Source organism: Vicia villosa, linkage group LG6, assembly GCF_029867415.1.
Source record: "Vicia villosa cultivar HV-30 ecotype Madison, WI linkage group LG6, Vvil1.0, whole genome shotgun sequence".
Taxonomy (NCBI): domain Eukaryota; kingdom Viridiplantae; phylum Streptophyta; class Magnoliopsida; order Fabales; family Fabaceae; genus Vicia; species Vicia villosa.
Window position 1 is genome coordinate 1,222,229 of NC_081185.1, and position 12,847 is coordinate 1,235,075.

Here is a 12,847-nt window from a genome sequence, read left to right on the forward strand (position 1 = left end):
ATGTTTAGATCACGTCGCAACCAGAATTTTCTAGCCACGTGTTGTCCACGTCGCAACTTATGTCGCTGGGGAGGAGTTTTTTTGTAGTGTTAGTGATTATAATTTTATTTTGAAAATAAAGAATAATTATAATAAGTTGAATGAAGCAATAGAGAAAAATCATTAAAAAAAATGCAGGAACATGTAAGAAAATAATAAAATAAAATTGAAAATATTTTAGTAAATATATTAATTTATTAAATATCAAAGTCACACTTCTTCCCCTCTGAATCCTCCGGTTTGTGGGACAAAAAAAAATAATTTAAAAAATTTTGCTCTCGTCCCCTCCATCTACCTTGAACCAAACACACTCTTAGTATTTTCTCATTATTTTTATTTGTTTTCTATTTTTCTTTTGATTAAGTTTTTGAATGTTTTTTTCATTCCCTTTATCTTGTTTTTTTTTTTGTTGACAAATTCCCTTTATCTAGTTTATTAATATGTGCAAGTGTTTTCATTGTCAACGTGCATATAAGTAGAACTAGGTTCTATTTTTTGTTGTGGCATTAATGGATGTATTTGAATTTTTTTTATTTACTCACAATAAAAAAAAATAGTTTATGTTAGTGACATAGTAGGTAAATATGCAAAGGGAACTACCATCCATATTCATAACGTCGGTACATGGAGGAATCAAGATACTAACTTAATAAGTCTTTGGGTAGAAGCCTTTCTAGTAGAATACAATATAAAATTTGATAAGGCTCGTAATATGCCAACATGGTCATTTAATATTGGCAAATATTGACTCATTTAAATATTTCCAAATCACCTAAATATTAACTTCTCTTGCTTTTGTTATACATAAGCCACCATACAAAAGAGGTTAAGCCACTTAACTAAATTGCAGTCCTTGTCTCCCCATAATATTGTTCTCTATAAATTTTTTCACTCAAGAGCCACTTTATTCCACTTAATTTATTGTTTCACATATGAATTCATATTTTTTTTCCCATAAGTGTTGTGTTACTCTTCCACTCTCGTGAAAAAACTAAAAATATCTTGAAATTTAAAATTTCATTTTCGGACGTATCAAAACATCAGAAATAATCTGAAAATGTATTTGAAATGTGATGTGCTTAGAAACCAAAAACAAAACAAAAATATAAATAAAATACAGAAAACTAACATAAATTAACATCAATTATTATTATGATGTACCTTAAAACATAAGATTACATAGATAATGCATAATTTGTATCATCGTTAAGTAGGACGTTTCAACATCTTTAGAATTTTTTTTTTGATAATCTCGCAATCTTAGCATCCATCTTGATCAAATATTTAGTTTTGTAACTGTGAAATGTACTTCACATAACAGGTAAATCTTCATATATTTTCAGTTCAAACTTATTGAATTGTATATTTTCATTGATATCAAGCGAGATATGCATATTAAGATATTTTGTGTGTGTTTTCTTTGTGTGTTTATGCTAACATGTGTGTGTGTGTGTGTGTGTGTGTGTGTGTGTGTGTGTGTGTGGGGGGGGGGGGGGGGGGGGGGGGGGGGGGGGGGGGGGGGGGGGGGGGGGGGGGGGGGGGGGGGGGGGGGGGGGGGGGGGGGGGGGGGGGGGGGGGGGGGGGGGGGGGGGGGGGGGGGGGGGGGGGGGGGGGGGGGGGGGGGGGGGGGGGGGGCGTCCATATTTATACAAGTTTTAGATTAATATGAATCTTAGAAACCAAATATTGTTTTTAAATCATTAATATCAAGCCTACATTACAAACAAAACATGTGTGACCACCTAAATACAAAATCAAATTAATGAAAGTAACGAGGAAGTAAATATATGAATATTACCTTAAATTTCAACTTTTTGCTCTTTTTGATGTGAAAAAACAGAGAAATGTTGCTTTAGTAGAAAACTTGATTGAGTATGAAAGGAGGTTTTTATAGGCTTTGAAAAAAAATAGTATTTTTGATCATGAGTGAAACAAACGTACAAGATAATCTTTTATTTAATTTTTTGCTTGACAATTTCAGAAATATACTTTTAGAATTGTCACGGACATGCAAAGGTATATTTTTTCAAATTCTCTCCTAACAAAATTGGAACTGCTCTTTTAGATTTGTCACCGAATTTTTAAATAAACAAAATCACTAAAGTGATATATTTGAATATACACTTTTAGACTTGTTTTTGGAAAGAAATATGAATATTTCTCCATAAGAATGTATTACCGTGTGAAATGTGTGTTCAAAACTGTACTTCTGAATTCATGAGATTTTTATATTTTCTTAGTGTACTTCTCTACCACTTTGGGTTAGGACAAAAAAATAACCTTTTTTAACACCTATAAAATTAAATATAAACATGTGGGGTGCCGTATCAAGATGGGATGCCAGGATAATTGGTGTCATTTTGAGAGTGTTAAAAAATTTCAATCTCAAAAAATTTTAGAATTAGGCTTCAAAAATATTTCTTTTTATAATTATTTTTGCCACGTCAATCTATTTTATGGCATTTCATTTAATGCTTTGTATGATTGAGACTAAATATAAAACAAAATAAATATCTACTAAATAGCGCGATAGTGCTTTGAATCCGGAGTTGTGGGGGATTTATGAGAATATTAATCTGGCCCTGCAACAAGGCTTTACGCACGTGGTAATTGATTCTGACTCAAAGAAAGCGGTGGATATCCTTTGCCTTAATGGGGAGCAGCGCTGTGGAAGTTCAAATTTGATTCATCAAATTGGTGATTTGATTACTTATAAATTTACTAGTTGTGAATTGGCGCATTCGTTTCGAGAAGCTAATGTTTGTGCTAATGATCTTGCTAGAGTTGGTATTGGTGTTCAAGGAGGGTTTAAAGTTTTTGCTTCTATTCCCCCCTTTTTGAAGAAAAACTTTGAGAATGATTTTAGAGGGGTGTCTTTCTCTAGGATTATTGCAGTGTAGTTTTTATTTCTTTGGGCTTTGGCCTTCCTTTTATAAAAAAAAAATTATCTATTGAATCCAACAATTCATTTTTACAAAAGTGGAGATTATTTTAATGAAAAAATAACATAAGTAATCAAAAATGAATTTAAATTTTTTCTTTAAATATAATGGAAGTTTTAAAACATTGATTATATCCTACATATTTATTTCTTTCAAAGCAAAAAGTACACTCTAAAATCAAAATAACCAAAATTAATAATTAATTTCTGAAAAATAAAATTCATTAAAATTAAAAAAAAAACAATGTATACCATCATTAATCTTTCAGTCAACAATTATAATTCCACATTTAATCCTTTAAATACACCCTCTCACTTTAGAGGACTAATTAATAATCCATACATATAACATATAAAATTCTATAATTCAAAACTAGCTAGAACCTATTGTGGCGCTTCCATTGTTTGTCACATCATGTTTAACATTCTCCATCTCATAAACATGTTGAGTCCTATATTTGTATCTATGTGCTGAAAACAAGAACACACAGAAATTGATCAAGCTCAAACCTGTTAAAATCCAATAAAAATAATCAAATTTTCCAGTGTTGATGTTTTGTGACAACCAAGATTCTTGTCTTTTATCCGAATTTCCGGTAACCGATTTAACGACGCTATTTATAAGCGTCGCGAAAAAACAACCTAAACCGCCGGCTAAAGCAGCATAAGCAGAACCAATACTCTTCATAGCATCAGGTGCTTCTTCATATAGAAACTCAAGCAAACCAACAATGCAGAAAACTTCGGCTACGCCGATTAAGCAATACTGGATTAGTAACCAATAAGCACTTAAATTTGGCATTGGTGTTAAGAAACTAGCTTCGAAACCATTTTGAATAGCGTAGTTTCGTCTATATTTTTCGAAGATTGCGGCCCAAGCAACCGAGAGAATTGAAACGGCTAGACCGATACCGATTCGTTGAAGCTGTGACGCGCCGTGTGGATGGCCGGTGATGAGTTTGAAGACTGGTACAAAGGTTTGGTAATAGAGGGATAAGATTAGGAAGACGCTTAGGCCGGGGAAAACGGGCATGCACGTAACGGGGAGTTTTAGTTGGCCTAGGTGAGTGTTTAGTGTGTATGCTTGTTGAACTGAGAGAGTTAGGAATTCGGTTAGGATTACATTGAGCATGATTGTGCAAACTGGAATTGGGATTAGTTTGATGAGGATCTTGACTTCTTCTACTTGTGTGACTGTGCAAAGGTTCCATGGAGTTGGATTGGGGCCATCTTGTTTCAATTGTAATGCTGCTTTGTCAAGAAACCTAATATATAGATCATTGGATAATGTAAGTAACTCATAGTGGTTGAGAAAATCATGTAGTTGTTATTAGTTTAGCATGCAAATATTGGAAAATTATATCTATGAAAGAATGCACACAAAGAAACAAATGACTACAAAGAAACAAATGATTACATAGTTCGACCGATTACTTACCTAAATGATAGCGGAGTTATTGGTAGGAAAACAATTAGTAAGAAGAGAAAATAGAAATGCGAATACAAGACAGTTGTATTCCAACAAACAATTACTAATAAATATGATCGTCTGGCTACGTATTTCAACAAAATGTGTCTACGTCTGTAACTACAAGATTGTTGTAGTTCCGTATTCTTACTTGAATGAATTAAAGTTTTTATAGTTATCAGAAATGTATATAGTACTAAGGTCTAAATTACAAGAATAACCTTGAACTATACCATGGGAGACTATCGTCGTCTCACAACAAACATTTAGACCTAATGCATGTTTAGGTCAAACGCAAGGGTAGAGGTGAAGCTAGCCTCGCCCCTTTGGTTACATAATTGATTTGGAAGTTGGATGTTGAAAAAACTAAAGTTCAGATGTATTATGATCGTCAGAGTGTAATTTATTTGACAAATAATTAGATGTATCTGAATTACGTGTAGTCTTTTATTATTCAATGTTCGGTTAGGCTCAAGCGAATGTCCATTTATTAGCGAATACGAGTGATATTCATCATTGTGTGATCAAGTAAACTTTCCTATTCTAATAGGTGCATCAAATTTTCGAATTTTGTAAGCTTTCCACAAATCTATATCTAATTGCAATCTAGTCCTTACCACAAATAATCAAGATACTTTCAATAAAGAGAAAAAGTTTCTAACCTGAAATCATCGGTATGAGCAATTTTCTGGCTACCCTTTATAGCGGATTTTCTACCAGGAACCTCATACAAACCAATAACCTCACTACTACCAAAAGATTCATTTCTTTTTCGATAAGCGGCGACCAAAACTTGAGCGACACGCGTAAGAGGACTTCCGCCCGGTAACCTATGTCTATACAAAGGTGTACCAATGAAGAACAACATGTTAGATACTCCCATTGCTATTGCCAATGAACCAAAAGCAGAACCCCAACCATATTTCATTTGGACATAAACAACTGCTGTGAATGCTATGATTGCGCCAATCGTCACGGAAAGATAGAACAAGTTGAAGAATCTATCAAGATGTGATTTGTAATTCTTGCTTCTTTCGTCAAATTGGTCTGCTCCAAAAGATGACACGCATGGCCTTATACCTGTAGTTTTCGCATGTGTCAGTATTGTGTCAATATCAAACATCATACATACGTCTTCAACCAAAAGTGTTGATATCATAGAAATTACAATTAACACAGACACGTTAAGACCATATATAATTTTAAAAAATTAATTAATTGAATGTAATCAAACGTGTTGTGTCAGTGTCGTATCAGTGTCACACACCAAACACGTCTTCCAACAAAACTTCATCTAATCTATCAGTACCTGCAGCTCCGAATGCTGTAATGTATAGAACTGTGTAGAGGTATGTCATTTGCCAAGGTTTTGCAGGCTCACAGTTTCCTAATAGTAGAGATAATTGGTCACAGTTTTCTTGGTTCGGTACAAAAATGCTCATTGTTGCGCATATTGTTATTCCGGTTAAACCCTGTGCATAAAAGTTCAGAATTAAATTAGCAAACAAAGTTGTAATGTATGAAGCATTGACACAAACACGAACATCCCTGATACATAGATACCAAAGATAATTTGATAAAATGTAAGTAATTGAATGTAACCATATCTATCGGTGTTAGTATCGTTTCAGAGGCTAACACATACATATTGGACACCTGACACGCCTTCAATTTGAAATGTCGTTTCAGAGGCTAAGACATAACCACGAGAATATCACTTTGTCATGACTAACATGAGATATTTGAGCTTGATTTTTATTTGACAGTTCAAATCAACGGGAAAAAAATCGTACCGCAAGATAGATCGTAGTAAAGATAGCTATGGTCCAGTATCGTCCAAGATATGCATCGGCTAGAAATCCACCAAGAACAGAAGAAGCTTGTGATATCCCTAAGAAATTATTGACTGCATTGGATGAACTTTCAAAAGGTCTATGCATCACATAAAACATAAAAGCCACCATGTTAACAGAAAGTCCAAAATAAGCCATTCTTTCTGCCATTTCATTTCCTGCAATCCAACCATAAAACAAAAAAATATCATACACATAAAAATATTCATCATTTTCATATCGATCAAGTTTTGTTTCGGACTAGGGATGGAGATTCAGGTCCACACTATTCTAAACCCTAAACCTCACACTCACGATTTTTAGTAACCAATCGTCAGAGTGTTTGACCTATGTCTCCAGACAGGACCGTCTTTGAAGGCATACAAAACAGACTACAGCACAGAGTCTAAAATACTGGACGGTTGAACCAGAACTAAAAACGGCCTCATGAAATTTTTGTCACAGTTAAATCATGGAAAAATAGGTCTGCTATTTACTATACCACAGTTAAACTGTGACAAACTTTCACAGAATCTCTGAAAACTTAAGACGGCCCTGTCACCATAAGTCACAAAGTAGCGGCCGTCGTCAAGAATATGGAATGTAAAATGCATATATACATACCAAATATAAAGAAAGCAGCAATCCAACCACCAGTTTTAGAAAGATCAACAATGGATTTGCCATGAATATTAACAGGTGTAGAGCCTCTTGTATATCCACGTCCTAAAGCCATTCTTCTATCTTCAGATTCAATGAAGTAAATTCCAAGTTTCTTTCTATTCATTGAACTACATGCTGCTGTTGGTGTCCCTTGTTGAGGAACTTCTGGTGACTTAATCTCACAAGTATCCATTAGCACAATTTGCACACAAAAATCATGCAAAGGTATGAAGATCTACTTTCAATATTTCTTTGGTTTTCATTTCTCAACTACTTGTGAATGTATATAATGGTGAAAGTGTTGTTTGAATTTGAGAATGAATGTGAATAGGACTATATAACCATACACATTTAATTTGTGATAAGCTTTTTTTTAAAGAAAAAGTCTAATGAATTTATTGTTTTCACTTTTGAATATTGACTAGTTTATTTTATGATTGAACTAAGAGTTACTCACCTAGCTTGGTAGATCAATTTTAATTAGTGACTACACACAATAGGTTCCTAACATAGCCTTAAGTGAAAAATAAATGAGAATGATTAAGTGTTTATAATCTAGAGATTATTTCACCTTTTAAGATGTTTTTTAAAGATCGAATTAGGTCTAATTCAAATATTAAGATATCATCAGATTTTAAACCGATTTATATGATTCAATTAGACTCTATAAAAAGTTTATGAGAATTCAAGTTTCGTTAATCATGATCATTTGGATCTCACCACTTTTAATTAAATACTACTTTCGTTTTTAAATATAAACAAAAATTAAAACGTATTTGATTTAAATTTGAACCAAATACGACTTTCTTGTTTATATTAATTACTGTCGTAGTGCATGGCTGGTCATATATGTTTTTAACATTAATGTATCCAACTTAGGAGTCTCAAACATTTATTTTGAGTCGAAGTGTCAAATTGACTCTTAAGTATCTCAAAACTGATCTTTGATCTTAAAACTAACGAAAGATTTAACTTTTTTTGTTTTTGAAATATAAAAATTTAGATAAATTAGACCGTAGGGTTTATTTAAGTTTGAGTAGACTTCGAGACTTGTAAAACACTTTAAGAAAAATTTATAAATTATCTAAAATTAGGTTTAGTTAGTAAGTGAGTTTTGAGTGTACTATGTGTGAATAGAAAGGAGGTTGAATGGTGAAGAGTTAAGAAAAGGACCATAATAAAGGGAGGTACAACTAACACGTGAAGATCTAAGGAAACAATAAATTGTAGTAGTCATAGAGAGTACTACAACATATACTACTATAAGTGGAAGCAATTTATGACAATGCATTTATAGGCACCTGTTGTAGAAGCTGAAACCATTGCTATCATTAATTCATTTGGTACTTAAATGGTATCTTTTACTCCCAACCCAACTCAACTTGTTTTTAGTATCTTCAATTTAGCATGAAAATATGGATATTGTAAGATTTGATATCATTACTCGTATTCTTATCCAAAACCTCAATACTTATATTGTTAGGTTAGATATCATCATTCGTATTCGTATCCAAAACCTCAAAGTTGTATGTGTGATTTTTTTTGTGATTTTTTAGTTTTTTAACTTGTAAAAAAATATCAGAAAATAAAAATAATATATATTTGTAAGCATTAAAAAAATAACAAACTATGGTACCACTGTCCAAATAATATTTATAAGACATAAACAACACTGGTAGTAGTACAACTAAACAAATATAGTGTATCAATCAAAATCATTGAGTTTGTGACTTAATATATTGAAGATAACCCTACATAATATTGTGGGCATGTGTGGTCCCGTTATTTCTTTAAAGTAAATTTTAATTTTTTTTATTTAATTTTGTTATATGTTTATTTTAAATTTTAAATTCTTTTATTTTAATAGTTATAATATATGCTTAAAGTTATATATTTTAATATAACATTAAAAATTGTTCTTGCTAGAAAACTCACTTAACACTATACCTACTGCATACATTAAAACAGAACATCTTGTTAGATATAAATTCTCTCTTTCTTTTGGTAGAATGTATGCAATCAATTCCACCAACAGAAAATAACACCACTTTAAAAACAATAACAACACCCCACCCAACCCCCTCAAACTTACCACCCAAAAGTTAATTTATTAATTATTACTGATTTAACATAGTACTGAAACAGGCACCACAGTGAAAACATGTCCCTTCAATAAAATTAAAACATGACAAATGACATAAGCAATATTGCACTAAAATTGATAGATAATAGACACAACCACTTGCAAATTCACATATAAGTAGGCTTTATATAAATTCTGTTTTGGTCTATAATTAGAATTTTTACCAACATAGTCAAGTCTCCATCTCAATAACCACTTTATCCATATTGGCATATTTCCAACTTAAATTAAAAGATTAAAATAAACTCCGAGATTAAAATAAGAAACTAAAAAGAATATTAAATCTTTAAAATATCATGTCATACCAACTAGCGTGTGTAAATTAATAGGGCAGCCAATTGAATTTAAGTGCCTTTATATTTTATATTTTATGTTTATGTTTATTTTTATCATTTAATTATTAATTTAGTGTTCTAATAATTAATTAAAATAAATATATTTAACAAATTATTAATTAATAAAAATACTAATATAATGTAATTAGAGTTGGATTATAAATGTGTAAATTTCTTTTTACATTATTAATAACGACGCGGTGCATCGTATTCGTAGTGACCATTAGTTATGTATAGACGAATTTCTAACTATTTTGTGGAGGCTTCCTTTGATTCTCCCGGGGTGTTTGATAAGAAGTCCTTGTGTTTGGATAATCCAAAAATTATTCTCCGTATTCTTGAAGGTGTTGTGGGTTAATGAAGGTGCTGACGAGATTTATTTTGTTGCCCATGTTTTCTTAGTGCGAATGTGTGTTTGGATTTATGTGTACATGATTGGGCGATTGCTAGATCGGTCGAATGGTGAATTTGGTTTAAATATTTCGTTAGGGTAATAAGGAAATTGTTGTTGTGGTGTTTAGGAGTTTATGTCTATTTAAGGTGTTTGTTGAGTGTTTTGATATGTGTATGATGGGTTGGTAGCCACAATACATCTATGAGAGATCTCTGAGCCACAATACAGTGTCGAGGATATTTTTCGTAATCCATCCCATAAGTGGATCACCTAAACCAAAAAAATAAAATAAATTATTTAGAGTTAATATTATAAACTAAGTTGATGGATATATTTATGAGGTTAGAAACTTACTTTGATGTGTATGGGAATATGAAATTGCAATTATTGATTGGTGCAAGAGACGTCATTCTCAACCAATCCCATGTTTGGAGCAATAGAACGCATTCCACAAAGATAGAAAAATCTACCTTTGTGGTTTTACACAAATATCTATAAAGACACGCTAAACAAACGGAACCCCGACTATACGATACTATTCTATCTTATATGTTTGATCTGAATATGAGAAAGTCATTTACATAAACACATATGATAATGCAAATGTTATTTTGAGATTTGTAATAAACGCATTTGTCACTTTCACTCACTTTGCATTCACTAGATATTATGAAGTTAGCAAATTTTTTATGTCATTGCTTAGGTGCTTAATTTTTATCATACAGAGACTTATCTAACTTACAAACCTTGTTTTCTTGCCCATGAATCACAAACCCTTGTAATTGGTCCATATATATTTCTTCTTCTAAGTTGCCATTTAAAAATGAGGTTTTAACATCCATTTGATCTATTGTTAAGTTATAAGTTGCAACAAAAATCATCATTTTAATGGATATAGTTCTAATTACCAGAGAAAAAATATTGGATAAATCTATATTTTCTCTTACTTATTGAAAGTTTTGTTTCTACTTCATCATTGATTTTGATGTTTTTTATCACAGTATTTTGATTCGATTAAGTTCTCTCACTATTTTTCGATTTGAAAGGAAATTTATTTTTCTAGAATTCAACATCATTTAATTTAATGATCACTTTAGCATTTAGGTCATAAAACCTATATACCTTATTGTTTACTACATACCCAATGATATACATTCATAGACTCTACTAGCGAGTTTGACTCGCTTTGGATCTGAAATCCTAACATAACCCAGACAATCCATGTTCTAAAGAAAGACAAGTTTGGTTGTAATTTTTTTTCCCAATATCTCATAAGGAGATATCTTTTTTTTTATATATTTGGGAACTCTACTCAAAACATAGTAAACAACAATCAATAAATTTTCTTCTACCTGTGAGATGTAACACCAGAATTCAACATAATAGCAACAACTAATTCAGTAAGAGTTATATTATTTCTTTCTGATTTACCATTCATTTTTGGAGAATATGGTGCAGTATTTCATGTACAGTCTATGTTTTTTTTATAAAATTCATTAAATAAACTATAATCATACTCAGTTTCCCTATCACTACAAAACCTCTTAATTTTCTTTCAAAATTGATTTTTAATTTATTCATAAAATTCTTAAACATATCAAACTCTTCACTTTCATTCTTCATTAGATATACAATGATATATTCATAGCAATCATTAATTAAAGTGATGAAATAACATTTACTATCTCTTCTTAAAGTTTTATCAAGTTCACTTATGTCAAAATGTATTAGATTTAAAGGTTTGGATTCTTTTATTCCTCATTTATGTGAAGTCTTAGTCATTTTTGTTTTACAGGAAAATTCACATTTTTCGAAATCATTGACATTTAACTTTATAATTAATCCTAGATTAATTAAATTAGAAATAAATCAACTATTAACATGACAAAATCTAGCATGTTAAACATTAAAATCACACAAAAAATAAACACAAAGTGACATTTTATTTATTTCAACATTTAACTTAAACATAAGCGTACTCAATTGTAAATATTGATCAGAATTAACTGTTCATTCGAAATGAATCCACACATTTTCTTATTGTTAGTTTATAGATCAAAACATTAAAAACCCTTTTTTAAGTTGAGAAAAATAACTTTTTTGTTGCCAACGTTTGAAATGACTTTTGTCAAACATGAACGGTTTGTACAAGACAACAGAAGTACCAATAATTTCTTCAGACAATTTGAAATGTCTTAAAATTGTTATTTTTTTATTTAAAAAGTCAATTTTGTAAAAATATGTCATAGAAGAAATTACTCGATCGAGTCGCAGACTAGGTTGCTCTCTATAAGACGTTTTGCAACCATGTTCAAAATATGCAAGACAGACTATCAACCACAACGCCTCTAAGATAAAGCAGTCCAATTCAATATTATAGGATTACTATTGCATAGTAGATAATCAATTTAGAAATATCATCTATGATATAAAGACCACTCTAAATGATTTCTTATACGAAAAGAAATTCAAATAGTTATTCAAAAAGAATTCAATAATGATCATCTCATCGCCCTAAATAATTTTTAAACAAGAAAAAATTCAAATAATTCTCCAAGAATATTCAACAAAATACTAAAAAAGGAAAAAAGTTGGCACTTCGACACAAAGACATGGTATAGAACTTAAAAAATTTCTCAATTATCACATAAACCCATATTTGAGTTTTCATATGCTCCAAGAAGATATTTCTATTATTTCATGTTTATTATTTAATTCAAACTGCTCCAAACTACTTGCCAAATGAATTATAGGACATGTTCAAGTAACACCCAATGAGACAATTCATGGTTTAGTACAAAGATTCCTACAAGTCAGTTAGTTCTTCTAACTTGCACCACCAATGTTGTATTTGCAAACTCAATTTCCTAAATATAATTTTACATGCTTTAAAGTTTAAAACCAACAAATTCTTAAGATAAAACAGTTTAATGTTGATGAGTGAGATTTGACTACCCATGAATGAAAATTGACTATTCATTAGGAATTATTTATTTTTGACAAACTATCCTTTAAAAATTAAAAACATCAAA

General features: G+C 31.1%; 1 protein-coding gene across 1 annotated transcript; it reads right to left on the reverse strand.

The window, feature by feature from the left end:
* Window positions 1-3,210: 3,210 nt before the first annotated feature.
* Window positions 3,211-7,259, reverse strand: LOC131608710 (protein NRT1/ PTR FAMILY 6.1). Its single transcript, XM_058880226.1, has 5 exons — window positions 6,905-7,259; window positions 6,242-6,459; window positions 5,758-5,920; window positions 5,111-5,528; window positions 3,211-4,245 (listed from the first exon to the last, which is right to left on the reverse strand). The coding sequence occupies exons 1-5, from the start codon at window positions 7,134-7,136 to the stop codon at window positions 3,354-3,356; spliced, it is 1,923 nt and encodes a 640-aa protein (XP_058736209.1). The 5' UTR covers window positions 7,137-7,259; the 3' UTR covers window positions 3,211-3,353.
* Window positions 7,260-12,847: the final 5,588 nt, after the last annotated feature.